Source organism: Macaca fascicularis, chromosome 17 (genome assembly GCF_037993035.2).
Source record: "Macaca fascicularis isolate 582-1 chromosome 17, T2T-MFA8v1.1".
Lineage (NCBI taxonomy): Eukaryota > Metazoa > Chordata > Mammalia > Primates > Cercopithecidae > Macaca > Macaca fascicularis.
Window position 1 is genome coordinate 12,027,597 of NC_088391.1, and position 15,124 is coordinate 12,042,720.

At 37.1% G+C, this 15,124-nt stretch overlaps 1 protein-coding gene across 7 annotated transcripts in view; it reads left to right on the top strand.

The window, feature by feature from the left end:
- BRCA2 (BRCA2 DNA repair associated) overlaps positions 1-15,124 on the top strand; it is a 92,896-nt gene that overhangs the window by 1,219 nt on the left and 76,553 nt on the right. For all 7 annotated transcript variants that reach the window (XR_012426807.1, XM_005585600.5, XM_074021823.1 and 4 more), the window contains exons 3-9: positions 2,352-2,600; positions 8,630-8,738; positions 9,654-9,703; positions 9,795-9,835; positions 10,052-10,166; positions 13,076-13,125; positions 14,548-14,659. Coding sequence is in view for 6 of the 7 variants with exons in the window: in XM_005585600.5 (XP_005585657.3) it covers positions 2,352-2,600; positions 8,630-8,738; positions 9,654-9,703; positions 9,795-9,835; positions 10,052-10,166; positions 13,076-13,125; positions 14,548-14,659 (726 nt within the window). In the remaining variant the exon portion in view is untranslated. The remainder of the gene's footprint in view (positions 1-2,351; positions 2,601-8,629; positions 8,739-9,653; positions 9,704-9,794; positions 9,836-10,051; positions 10,167-13,075; positions 13,126-14,547; positions 14,660-15,124) is intronic.

Genomic DNA, 15,124 nt, shown 5'->3' on the forward strand with positions numbered 1-15,124 from the left:
CCTCTAGTGGATAAAGAGGAAACTGGCCCCTTGACTAGCAGTAGGAAGAGTTACTAATAAATCAGAAGCATTAATGTTACTTTATGGCAGAAGTTGTCTAAGTTTTTGGTTTCAGTACTCCTTACACTCTTAAAAATGATCTAGGACCCCCGGAGTCCTTTTGTTTATGTAGCTTACCATATTAGAAATTTAAAACTAAGAATTTAGGGCCGGACACGGTGGCTCACGCCTGTAATCCCAGCACTTTGGGAGGCCGAGGTGGGCGGATCACTTGAGGCCAGGAGTTCAAGACCAGCCTGGCCAACATGGTGAAATCCTGTCTCTACTAAAAATACAAAAAATTTGCTGGGCGTGGTGGCCCGTGCCTGTAATCCCAGCTACTCAGGAGGCAGAGGCAGGAGAATCGCTTGAACCCCTGAGGCGGAGGTTGCAGTGAGCCAAGATCTGGCCACTGCACTCCAGCCTGGCCACATAGCGTGACTCTGTTTAAAAAAAAAAAACTAAGAACTGAAAGTTATTAATTTACTTGAAAATAGTGAAAGCTAACCCATTGCATATTATCACAATATTCTTAGAAAAAATAACTTTTTGAAAACAAGTTGAGTGGAATAATTTTTACGTTTTTGCAGTTCTCTTTAATGTCTGGCTAAATAGAGATAGCTGGATTCACTTATCTGAGTCAAATCTGTTATTTTGGTAGAAGTATATGAAAAAAATTAACCTCACACAGCTAGATAGTTGAAAAAAGGAATATTTTAATAGTCTTCAGTTACTTGGTATTTTTCCTTGTACTTTGCATAGATTTTTCAAAGATCTAATAGATATACCATAGGTCTTTCCATGGTGCAACATCGTGCAGTGATTATTTGGAAGATAGTGGCATTCTGAATTATACAAAGTTTCCAAATATTAATACATTGCATTAAACAGTATTTTAAAAATGACATTCATTAACATCACCATGGATCTCAGAACAGTCTTTTAAGATTGGGTAGAAATGAGCCACTGGAAATTCTAATTTTCATTTGAAACTCTGATTTCCTTGCAGCAACAAGCTCACTTCATTGATTTGTGAGAAAATGTCTACCAAATTATTTAAGTTGAAATAACTTACTTTGTCAGCCGTTCTTTCAAGTAAAAATGACTTTTCATTGAAAAAATTGCTTGTTCAGATCACAGCTCAATACATGAGTGCTTTTCTAGACGCTATTGTACTTTAACATGCAGAAATGCTTTATGTATGCTTCCTATTTTGTCAGATTATTAAAAGAAGTGCTAAAGCATTGAGCTTTAAAATTAATTTTTACTGCTTCATTGGGACATTCTTATGTTAAACTGGCATCATTATTTTTTTTTTAATAAGGACACACAGTGGTAAGGAATATAATGACTACTAGTGTTAGTTTGGTGCCACTGCCGTAACTCGTGCAAATATGCCAGCAGTTTTATCCAGCATCATCTTTGCACTGTTGTTACAAATGTCAACATCATGAAAAGGGGAAATGATTCCATAGTGTTATTATGAAAGTAGTTTGGAACTGTAATGGTAGAGGGTGGATAGCTCATAATACAAATTTGTCATTTCCCTTTAAGAGAGAATTCCCATGTTATGTGAGAGTCCACATGTGCCTCATACCCGTAGATTTGCCACATCTTGTGTACTCTTCAGAATTATTTGAATTTTATCTGTGGAATGTATTCTTTTTTTTTTTTTTTTTTTTGAGACGGAGTGTTGCTCTGTTGCCCAGGCTGGAGTGCAGTGACGTGATCTCGGCTCACTGCAAGCTCCGCCTCCCGGGTTCACGCCATTCTCCTGCCTCAGCCTCCTTAGTGGCTGGGACTACAGGCGCCTGCCACCACGCTCGGCTAATTTTTTGTATTTTTAGTAAAGACGGAGTTTCAATGTGTTAGCAAGGTTGGTCTCGATCTTCTGACCTTGTGATCCGCCCACCTTGGCCTCCCAAAGTGTTGGAATTACAGGTGTGAGCCACCGCACCTGGCTGAATTTTATCTGTGGCGTGTATTCTTAATGTGAATAGTTTTTTATTCCGAACCATGAATAATAAGAAAATAAATAAAATTTAATTAAATGAAAATAAAAACTAATATATACAGCTTTTAATAATATAGTTAAATGCCATCTTGTCACTTTTGTGAACTCTTGTTACACCTTTCTATAGATTCACAAGAGAATGGATTAATGATCTTGTTTAATTAATATGCCTTAACGAAAGTAATCCATAGTCAAGATCTTAAGCATTTTTTTCCTTATTACGATCTTTAACTGTTCTGGGTCATAAATTTGTCTGTCACTGGTTAAAACTAAGGTGGGATTTTTTTTTTTTTAATAGATTTAGGACCAATAAGTCTTAATTGGTTTGAAGAACTTTCTTCAGAAGCTGCACCCTATAATTCTGAACCTGCAGAAGACTCTGAACATAAAAACAACAATTATGAACCAAACCTATTTAAAACTCCACAAAGGAAACCCTCTTATAATCAGCTGGCTTCAACTCCAATAATATTCAAAGATCAAGGGCTGACTCTGCCACTGTACCAATCTCCTGTAAAAGAATTAGATACATTCAGATTAGACTTAGGTAAGTAATGCGATATGGTAGACTGGGGAGAACTATAGGAATTCAGGCAAACCTGTGTTAAAATCGTAGCTCATTGATTAATTGTATCATGCTGGGCAAATCAATCTCTCTGGCCTCACTTTCCTCACTCGAAAAATGGAGACGATGACAATAATGTCTCATAGCTTTGGATTAAATTAAATAATGTAGGTACATAGTAAAAGTTCTTTCTCATCCCTCCTTTGATAAGTTTGCCAACTGAGATTTGCTGAATTATGTCTTTCTTATGTGAAAAACACCTAGGACTTGTTTTGCTGTTAATTAAACTATATTTCTTCAGGCTATCGGGGAGGACAGAGATTATTTTATCAATATACTGTAAGTATCATGATTTGGGAGGAGTTTCCCTGGCGTAGGTGCTGCATGTTTCTAAGCAATTATGTGATAAGATTATACATTCAGTCATTCAAATAATTATTACCTACTTGACATAAGTAATGAACTTTCCCTTTTCTTCAGAGTATTAATCTGTAGGAAGGGGAACAAAGAGTACGCAGATAAAGTATAGTGTAAGGTTGAATGTAGTATGTGCCAAGAGAAAAATATAAAAAAATATAATGATAGTTGAGAAGAAAAAGCAAATAGTATTGGGCAGAGTTAGGCAATTATTCCTTTGAGCTGAACCTTGAAGGATAGGTGAGATTAAGAAATTTGAAGATGTGGTAGAGTGATAATGTTCTAGGCAGAGGGAACAACATGAGGAAGAATATGTAGTTTGTTCAGGAAATAGCAAGTAATTCAGGTTGACTTTGGTGGTTTTGTGTCTGAAAGGGACCAATAGACAAGGCAAAAAGGCAGACTAAAGACAGGCATTGAATGCCAAGCTAAAGAAATTGAATTTATTTGGTTGGTTGTTGAGCAGAGAAATCACATGCAAATTTGATCATGCTACTTATTGTGTCAAACCTTTGATCATCTCCCTTTGTCCTTACAGCAAAATCTAAACTTGATATGACTTTCAAGTTCCTTTGTGATCAGGCCCCTGATTTACACTCTTGGCTCAGCTTGCCATATTCATCCCCTCACCTATCTTCATTTACCATTCATTCCTACTGAATTTCTTTTCATTTTCAAAACCACCATGCTCTCTGGCTCTTTATACATATTGTTACCTCTACCCACAACTTACCTTCTTCTTCCCTATTTTTTTGTCTAGCTAATTTGCGTGCTCATCTTTCCGATTTTGGCTTATTTCTGCTTCTGAGAAATACTTCCTGTCTGCTCTCATTGAGCTTCTAGTGAAGGAGACATACATAAGCAATGCTTTGAAAGAAATTCATGGCAATAGGGAGTGCATATACAAAGAGAATATAGGTAATGGGCAAATATTTTCATGTATGTTATTGGATACCAAGTATACATAGGATTCAGTAAACATTTGCAGAGTATTAGTAGTATTTGCTTTAGAAAGCCTAATGATCAAACAGCAGTCTTTGGAGATAACATTTTTCAAAATGTCATGCCTGTGCCATTAGAATCTTCTAGAGTGCTCGTTGAAAGGGCAGATTCCAGGCCCCACTCTGAATCTCTTGATTTATGATTTCTGGAAATGATGCCTATGAGTCTACATTTTAAACTACCTGAATGATCCCTATAGAAAAGAAAGGCTGGAGGTAGGCAGATCAGTTAGGGGATGTATAATGGTCTAGGTGATAGAGACAAGTGTCTGAATTACAGTAATAACAGTGAACGTAGATGTGGGAGATAAAACTATAGAACTCGGCCGGGCGCGGTGGCTCACGCCTGTAATCCCAGCACTTTGGGAGGCCGAGGCGGGTGGATCACGAGGTCAGGAGATCAAGACCATCCTGGCTAACAGGATGAAACCCTGTCTCTACTAAAAATACAAAAAATTAGCCAGGTGTGGTGGTGGGCGCCTGTAGTCCCAGCTACTCGGGAGGCTGAGGCAGGAGAATGACGTGAACCCAGGAGGCGGAGCTTGCAGTGAGCCGAGATCACGCCACTACACTCCAGCCTGGGCGACAGAGCAAGACTCCGTCTCAAAAAAAAAAAAAAAACTATAGGACTCTACAGTAGTCTAGATATGGAGGATTCAAAAAAAGGAACAAATGACAGGGCAAAGCATAGTTAGAACACAGTAGTAACAGTCATAGAAATGGATAAGGGAGTCATCCATTCAGCAAATACTTACTGCTTACTTGTGCCTGGCAACCTGCTCGGCATTAAGGATACAAATGTGAATAAGATGTCCTTTGACCTCTAAGTACTCAGTCTTGTAAGCATGTCTTGTAAACACATCTAAGTACTCAGTCTTGTGAGCACATCTTGGTTGCCTCCATAAAAATAAATATACTAGTGTGATATAAGAGCATGTACTAAGTGCATGAAAAGTGAACAGCCGTCTCTCTAGTTGGTCAGAAAAAGCTCCATGAAGCAGTTTTTGCTGAATCTTGAAAGATATACCTAAGGTCAAATGGCTAAGTTTTTAATTATAACCAGCTAGAATTGATCTATAACCAAGGAAGGATAGTAAGGAATTAATAAGGCCACTCTCAACTCCCTGCAAAGGAGTTAACTTTTTGAAGTCTATAATACATAAATCTGCTGACTAGTCTCTTGAGACCTTTTGCTTTTAAATTTACTTGAGATTCAGTATTGAAAAGTAAGAGTAATAGACTTAAACTGTGCTTTTCAACCGGCTTTGTTCAGTTCTGACATGTAATATATTATTTTTTTAAAAATTATTCCTGAAGTTCTATGAGGAATTGTGCTGTTTCTGCCTCTCAGCAGTCCTTCGTTTTGCATTAAATCATACGCATTTCTCTTACCATTCTTCACCTTATTAATGAGATCTTCAGGTTATTTGTGAAATGTTTATTTGGTAATTAACTTTTTTTCACCTAGTTCATTTTTTTAACTTTTTTTTTTTTAATAGCAAGGTTTCTTTTCATTGTTGAACTAAAATGGATGTGTTATTATTAACTGAACTCCTTAGTTTACATTAGAGTTCACCCTTTGTATGGTTCTACAGATTTTGACAAACGTATAATGTCATATATCTACCATTATGGCATTATACCGAATAGTTTTGCTGCCCTAAAAATCTCTTGAGTTCCACTTGCTCACCCATCCTTCCTCCTGAGCCCCTGGCAGCCACTGATCTTTTTATTGTTTGTGTAGTTTTGCCTTTTCCAGAATGTCATGTAGTTGCAATCATACAGAATATAGCATTTTCAGACTGGCTTCTTTCACTTAGGAATTTGCTGAGACCGGCTCCATTGTAGAGACCCTAACTCAGCAGTGCTAGAGGAATTAAAGACACACACACAGAAATAGAGCAGTGTGGAGTGGGAAATCAGGGGTCTCAGCAGCCTTCAGAGCTGAGAGCCTGAACACAGTTTTACCTACACAGTTATTGACAGCAAGCTAGTGATAAGCATTGTTTCTATAGATTATAGATTAACTAAAAGTATTCCTTGGGGGAAATAAAGGGATGGGCTGAAGTAAAGGGATGGGTCTGGCTAGTTATCTGCAGCAGGAGCATGTCCTTAAGGCACAGATCTTTCATGCTATTGTTTGTGGTTTAAGAATGACCCAGGTGTTCCTTGCCCTCATTCCAGTAAATGCACAACCTTCCAGCGTAGGTGTCATGGCCATCAGGAACATGTCACAGTGCTGCAGAGATTTTGTTTATGGCCAGTTTTGGGGCCAGTTTATGGCCAGATTTGGGGGCCTGTTCCCAACAGCAATATGTGTTTAAGTTCTTCCATGTCTTTTAATGATTTCATGCTGAATAATACTCCATCGTATTAATGTACCACAGCTTGTTTATCCATTCATCTATTGAAGGACATCTTGGCTGCTTCCAAATTTTGGCAATTATGAATAATGCTGGTATAAACATTCACAAACAGGTTTTTGTGTGAACATATTTTCACCTCATTTTGGTTCACACCAAAGAGCACGATTGTGGGATAATATAGTAAGAGTATGTTTAGTTTTGTGAGAAACTACAAGCTGTCTTCCAAAGTAGCTGTTCCATTTTGTATTCCCACCAGCAGTGAATGAGAGTTCTTGTTGCTCACATCCTCACCAGCATTTGATGTGTCCGTGTTTTGAATTCTAGCCATTCTAATAAGTGTGTAGTGGTATCTCATTGTTTGTTTTATTTTTTAAAGTCAATTTCCTTTCAAGAATTAGCTACTTTTTAGTATCTTTAATTAAAAATCTCATTAGAGAAGGACGTGGGATATTTTGTTGAAGTGGGGTTTTTAAATTACACATACATTTGCTTTATTAATGATTATGTCTAGTCCATGTTAACTTGAAAAATGAGAATATAATGAGACATTTATGCTGCTACAAATAGTTTTATATTTGGTCTTCGCGTTATTTTAATAACATTGATAGAGCTTATTTTTCTCAAAAGCTAAGTTAGAGATTATAGGACCAACCAAAGCAACTATTTTCTAAGAGTAATAATAAGTGCCTCAGGTGCCAAATTTGCAGTTACCTTCAACTATTGGAAGCGTATGAGTACTTAATGCCCTGGAGAGTCAAATATAATGTACTTTAATACAGAAAATAGAAATATTGAAAAACTGTAAATTGGATTTCACCTATAGCTTTAGACTCTGAACATTATTTTCTTAGAAAATAGATGTGTTCAATAAGAATAGAAATTATGTATTACTGTCTGCAACTCACTTTGTCTAATTATATCCAATTTATTCTTCCAGTCAATATTTCAGGAGTAACTATCAGATCAGTAACATATCAGACATTTTTTAGTTGCTAGGGATACAGTGATAAATGACAAAATCTCTGCCTCAGATTGCTCACAGCCTAATGGGGGGAAAAGAACAGTGTATGATAAACTCTTCAGGGAACACGTAGGAGGGGCAAACACTTAATCTTACCTTAGGGATCACTAAAGCTTTCTGGAGGAGGTGGTTTCTAAATGGAAGCCTGAAAGAGTTGTTCCAGGTGAAGAGAAACGAAGAAGGGGAAACAGCTTGTACAAAGTCCTAGAGATTAAAGAAAGCATTCTTTCAGGATATGCACATGGTTGGGTATGGATAAAAAGACCGTAAAAGAATGGCATCATAAAAATTAAGAAGTAAATTGTCATATAAATATATGTATTTCTTATGTACCTACAAAAATTAAAAATGAAGAAAATAAGTAAATTGTGAAAGGCCTTGATACTATGGAGTTTAACTTGATCTTGAAAAGTAAGATCTTGAAAGATTTTTAGCAGAAATGATATGGTCAGATCTGGTACATTGGTAGGCTTTCAGTAAATGTCTTTTCCCTTATTCCTTTTTTCTCTTTCTTTCTTTTTTTGTTTAAAGAGATGAGATGTTGCTTTTTTCCCAGGCTGGAGTACAGTGGCATGAACCATAGCTCAAGCTCCTGGGTTCAGTGTTGAACTCCTGCTTCAAGCAATCCTCCCACCTCAGTCTCTGAAAGCCCTGGGAAGATGATGATGATGATGATGATGATGCCCTGGGAAGATGATGATGATGATGATGATGATTATTATTATTATTATTTTGAGACAGAGTCTTCCTCTGTCATCCAGGCTGGAGTGCAGTGGCGCTATCTCAGCTCACTGCAAGCTCCACCTCCCGGGTTCACGCCATTCTCCTGCCTCAGCCTCCCAAGTAGCTGGGACTACAGGTGCCCACCACCACACCTGGCTAATTTTTTTGTATTTTTAGTGGAGACGGGGTTTCACCGTGTTAGCCCAGATGGTCTCGATCTCCTATCCACCTGTCTCAGCCTCCCAAAGTGCTGGGATTACAGGCGTGAGCCACTGCGCCCGGCCAGCCCTGGGATTATAAACCACTGTGCTTGGGACATTCTTTTTGGGGGTTAATCAGCAAACGGAAAAACCTCTTCTGACAACTCCCTATACATTCTTCTTCCCAGTATAGATAAGACGTTTTGTTTTTAAACACTTCCAAAGAATGAAAATTTATAATCCAGAGTATATACATTCTCACTGAATTACTGTACTGTTTCAGGAAGGAATGTTCCCAGTAGTAAACATAAAAGTCTTCGCACAGTGAAAGCTGAAATGCATCAAGCAGATGATGTGACCTGTCCACTTCTAAATTCCTGTCTTAGTGAAAGGTATGATGAAGTGATTATATTAAAATATTTAAATGTAACATTTCCCTAAATATATTTGTTTTATGAAGATGAATCTGATTTTTATGCTAATATTTTGGCTAAGAGCCTGGTGGAAGATATTATATTTTAAAATAATCTTTTAGGTTGAGTCTTTTAATAGAATAATTTTTACGTTAGAAACATGCAAGTTGTTGTTCTTGTGATGTTGAGTTGGCTGGTTTTCTGTATATTCTGTGATTTTTTTAAGTAACATAACAGTTGTGAAAAGCAGTAAGTCCGTCCTTGAATTATCAATTTAAAATAAATTGTGTACTTTTCATCTTTGGAGAGAATATGATTTACTTTACAATTTTTTTTTTTTTTTTTTTTTTTGAGACAGAGTCTGTCTCTGTCACCCAGGCTGGAGTACAGTGGTGCAATCTCTGCTCACTGCAAGCTCTGCCTCCCAAGTTCACGTCATTCTCCTGCCTCAGCCTCCCAAGTAGCTGGGACCACAGGCACCTGCCACCACACCTGGCTAATTTTTTGTGTTTTTAGTAGAGATGGGGTTTCACCATGTTAGCCAGGATGGTCTCGATCTCCTGACCTTGTGATCCACCCACCTTGGCCTCTGAAAGTGCTGGGATTACAGGCGTGAGCCACTGTGCCCGGCCTACTTTACCAAAGTTTTGAGTTTAAAATATACAGTTTCCAGCAGCTGAAATTTGTGAGTATATATATGTTGGCATTTTAAACATCACTTGATGATTACTTAATGCTTCATGAGAGATTTACTTTTTAAAAAGTAATATAAAATATCTAAAAGTACTATTCCAACAATTTATATGAATGAGAATCTTCTTTTAAAAATAAGATAAACTAGTTTTTGCCAGTTTTTAAAAAATAACCTAAGGAATTTGCTTTGTTTTATTTTAGTCCTGTTGTTCTACAGTGTACGCATGTAACACCACAAAGAGATAAGTCAGGTATGATTAAAAACAATGCTTTGTATTCTTAGAATACTAAGAAATGTTAATAAAATTAAAACTTTACAATTTTCCCCTTTTTTACCCTCAGTGGTATGTGGGAGTTTGTTTCATACACCAAAGTTTGTGAAGGTAAATATTCTACCTGGTTTATTTTTATGACTTAGTAATTGAGAATTTGACAATAGCGTTATACCTTTCCCCTGAGATTTACAAATCTGTACCTAGCATTCCTCCTCATATAGGCATTCAGTAAACGATAAGTGAAATAAAAAGTGAATGAAAAAATAATATCCTTAATGATCAGGGCATTTCTGTAAAAAAATAAACTCTTTTATTTCCTCCCAGGGTCGTCAGACTCCAAAACATATTTCTGAAAGTCTGGGAGCTGAGGTGGATCCTGATATGTCTTGGTCAAGTTCTTTAGCTACACCACCCACCCTTAGTTCTACTGTGCTCATAGGTAATAATAGCAAATGTATATTTACAAGAAAGAGCAGAGGAGGTTGATAATTGTCATCTCTAATACTTCTGTTAAAAAGAAAATATGAAAAGAAAATATTAGATAATGTCTTTGATAATTGTGTTAGCAGTTGACAATAATTTTATTCTATTAAGTGTAGATTGGGATAAATACAAATACATTAAGTGGTAGTCTGTCCACCGGGGTCAAGCATTATGTTTTAGTACGATGTGATTAATGTAGAATAGCTTACAAATATTCCTTTACTGGCCCATACAAGCATTTAAGAGGCAGTATTTGGTGTGACTGTTTTTTTTTTTTTTTTTACAGATGATTGTGGTAATTAGGGCATTAAAGCAGCATTAAATAAGCTTTTGTTTTCTCTACTTAAATGTGTTCTAAGGTCTGTATTGCCAGTAGTACTGAGTTGAGGTCTTAAATTTCACAAGTGTAAATTACACAACTATGTGATAAACTGCAATATTTAATTTATCCATTCATTAAACTGTAAACTATTTGCAGTCTCACCATAGTTTCTGTTACTAGGATCTAGAAATATTTCCAATTGTAGGCTGGTTGCAGTGGCTCACGCCTGTGATACCAACACTTTGGGAGGCTGAGAAGGGCAGATCACATGAGGCCAGGAGTTTGAGACCAGCCTGTACAACGTAGTGAAACCCTGTCTCTATTAAAAATACAAAAATTAGCCAGGTGTGGTAGAACACACCCGTAATCCCAGCTACTTGGGGGCTGAGGCAAGAGAATTGCTTGAACCCGGGAGGCAGAGGTTGCAGTGAGCCGAGATTGTGCCACTGCACTCCAGCCTGGGTGACAGGGAGGCTGAGACAGGAGGATCACGAGGTCAGGAGATCGAGACCATCCTGGCTAACATGGTGAAACCCCATCTCTACTAAAAATAGAAAAAATTAGCTGGGCGTGGTGGCAGATACCTGTAGTCCCAGCTACCCAGGAGGCTGAGGCAGGAGGATGGTGTGAACCTGGGAGGCGAATCTTGTAGTGATCTGAGATCACGCCATTGCACTCCAGCCTGTGCGACAGTGCAAGACTCCATCTCAAAAAAAAAAAACCAAAAAAACTTTCTGTTATAAAACTACTTATTGTGCGACAGAGCGAGACTCCGTCTCAAAAAAAAAAATACTTCCTGTTATAAAACTACTTAAAGATCTCGGAGTAGCTGAGATTTGGCTAATCATGACTTAGTATTTGAAAAGTTGTGACTTTTTTTTTTTTTTTAATTGAGACAAGGTTCTTCTCTGTTGCCCAGGCTGGAGTGCAGTGGCATAGTCGCAGTTCACTGCAGCCTCAACCTCCCAGGCTCAATTAATCTTTCTACCTCTTAGCCTTCCAAGTATCTGGGACTACAGGTACCATGCCACCAGTGTACTACCAGTCCTGGCTAATTTTTTTTGTATTTTTTGTAAAGGTGGGCCCTGCCATGTTGCCCACACTTGTCTCAAATTCCTGAGCTCAAGCAGCCACCACACCCACCTGTGACCATTCTTTTTTATTTTTATGAGATAATAAACATATAAGTTTAAATAAATATCTGTAAATAAATATGATTATAGTACAAACAAGTATTTGGAAGTTCATCTAAACAAACGCATCACAGTTTATAGGCAAAGGATGAAAGATTGAATAATAATGGGAAAAAAAGTAAGTATTCATTAATATTCTTTTTCTTTTTTTGTTTTGAGGCAGAGTCTCGCTCTGTTGCTCAAGCTGGAGTTCAGTGGTGCCATCTCGGCTCACTGCAAACTCTGCCTTCCGGGTTCAAGCAATTTTCCTGCCTCAGACTCCTGAGTAGCTGGGATTACAGGCACCCACCACCACACCCAACTAATTTTTGTATTTTTAGTGGAGAGGGAGTTTCACTGGGTTGGCCAGTGTGTTCTCGAACTCCTGACCTCAAGTGATCTGCCCGTCTCAGCCACATTTTTTTTTCTAAGAAGATACTGGGCCAGATCATTGTTTCTCAATTTGCAGATTATGACCTATTAATAGTTGTGAAACTTATTTTGTGAGTCATATCTGCTCTTTTTAAATGTAATGAAAATTCTGAGTACATCACGTAGTTAGGGTTTAGAAAATAAAAAATACAGTATACCTAGTTAAATTTAGACTTCAGATTAACAGCGAATAATTTTGAGACATACTTAACACTAAAAAATTATTCGTTGTTTATCTGAAATTCAAATTTAATGAGGTGTCTTGTATTTTATCCAGAAGTCCTACACACAGTAAAGTTTGTTTTGTAAAACGTTTTTACTTGACCGTTGTGTGCCCATGTATGTGTGCAGTCATAAAGTGTGTGTGTGTGTGTGTGTGTGTGTGTGTGTGTGTATATGTATAACTAGGTTGTACTCAAAGCCCGAGCTTAATTTATTCCCAAACCAGTATTATATTTTGTTTATTCTAGCAAAATAACATTCTATTTTGATTCATCTTTAGCCGGGAGTAAACCCTATTCTGTTGCTTAGATGAAATAATATGGATAAAATCATTTTGAAAAGACGTGTTTAACATACAGTATGCCTTTAGGCTTTAATATTATCTAAATGAATGTTAAAGTCTCCAAGCTTTAGCTTTTAAGTCATAACCTCACAACATCATCTGATTTTCCAATTCATTGTGGACAGTATTACCATAAAGTAATGATCACTAAGCCATATCTTACCACCTTGTGAGTAGTACGAAGGAAGGAAGTATAGTTTATTCACTGTGTTGACTGACCTTTCTAGTTACTATACTTGAGTACTTGAATCAATTCATTTTGTTTCAAATGTGTCACGTAATCAAATAGTAGATGTGCTTTTTGATGTCTGACAAAAAATGAGTTTTTGCATTCTAGTGATAATATACAATACACATAAATTTTTGTCTTGCAGTCAGAAATGAGGAAGCATCTGAAACTCTATTTCCTCATGATACTACTGCTGTAAGTAAATATGACAAATTGATTAGACTGTTGAAACTGCTAACAATTTTGGAATGCCTTGTTAAATTATTTATCTTAAAATTTTTAATTTCCTAATCTGTAATTTATCTAAGCCTTTGAAAAAGTCTCTAAACCTGATGCTATATGTGATTTTACCTTTCTGTGAAACTCTGCTGTCTCTGTTTAAGTTGCATATATACAATATATACAGTAGTCCTGTCTTATTCATGGGGTATACATTCCAATATCCCCCAGTGAATGCCTGAAACCTTAGATAGTACCGAACCCTATACGTATATTAAAAATATGTGTAGTATTTATGTATATATACCTATAATCTTTTTTTCTATAAGCACGTACCCTGTGATAAAGTTTAATTCATAAATTAGGCACAGTAAGAGATTAACAAGAACTAATAATAAAATAGAACAATTATAACAAAATAGCGTAATAAAAGTTATGTGAATGTTTTGTCTCTCTGTCTCAAAATACCTTATTGTTCTGTACTCGTGTGGCAGCAGCTTCATCAGCAGATGAATATAAAAATAAAAATTTTTATATTTTTCAGTCCAAACCTATTCTTGAATCTGTGTAACATTCCCTTACTTGCAGTAAATGGCTTGGTATCATTTGTTTCAGGAGATCCCTTGCCAAAGTTTTCGTATAGGCTCTATGCTTTCTGGCATAATGTGTAGCTGTCAATCAAAACAATCTGTTCATGTTTTCTACCCACAAATGTAATACCTTTTTTATTTCTATGGTGCACTGTGTGGCCATAACTTTTGCAGTTTGAGCTGTGACAGGAAAACCAGCTCATATGTCTTCCTCCTTCACAATCTCACAGATAGATTTGTTCTTACCATAGATTTTGCAGTACATTTTTTTTTCCTTAAGTCGAGAACTTTCACTGTTTCAATTAAAGGAAGCACTTTATGGCTTCTTTCTGGCATATTTGAATTGCCAGCATCATTACACTTGTGCTTTGGGGCCATTGTTAAGTAAAATAAGGGTGACTTGAACACAAGCACTGTGGTACCACAATAGCCGATCTGATAACCAAGACTACTAAGTGAGTAACAGGTGAGTCCCATATACAGCCTGGATACTATCGCTGGACAAAGGGATGATTCATGTCCCAAGTGGGATGGAGCAAGATGGTGCAAGTTTTTTTTCTCCATTTCCATTTTCCTTTCCTAAGATTTCCACATCGTAATGGTGCAAGATTTCATCACACTACTCAGGATGGCACACAATTTAAAACTTATTGCTTACTTCTGGAATTTTCCATTAAAAATTTTTGGACCTAGTTTGATTGCAGGTAACTGAAATCACCAAAAGTGAAACCATGGATAAGGGGGGACTACTACTATATTTGCATTGAGAGTTTTTATACTAGTGATTTTTAAACTATACTTTTTGCAGAATGTGAAAAGCTCTTTTTCTAACCATGATAAAAGTCTGAAGAAAAATGATAGATGTATCCCTTCTGTGACAGACAGTGAAAACACAAATCAAAGAGAAGCTACAAGTCATAGTAAGTCCTCTGTTTAGTTGAACTACAGTTTTTTGTTATTGTTTTGGGTTTTTTTTTTTGAGATGGAGCCTTGCGCTGTCACCCATAATCTCAGTTTACTGCAACCTCTGCCTCCCGTGCTTAGGCGATTCTCCTGCCTCAGCTTCCCAAGTAGCTGGGATTACAAGCATGCACTACCACGCCCGACTACTTTTTGTATTTTTAGTAGAGATGACATTTCACCATGTTGGCCAAGCTGGTCTCAAATGGGCATAAGCCACCGTGCCCAGCTTGAACTACTGTTTTTAATTGGCACCATTGAAGGATTGCTCCTCTTTTCTTAAAGAGAAAATACATTACTTTTCCTTTCTTGACTACTGAAGTAGTGTTTTATCTTAAAGTATTGAGAGTAGAAACTAACTTGATGTGCCTGTGATCCCAGCTACTCAGGAGGCTGAGGTGGGAGGATCGCTTAAGCCCAGGGGG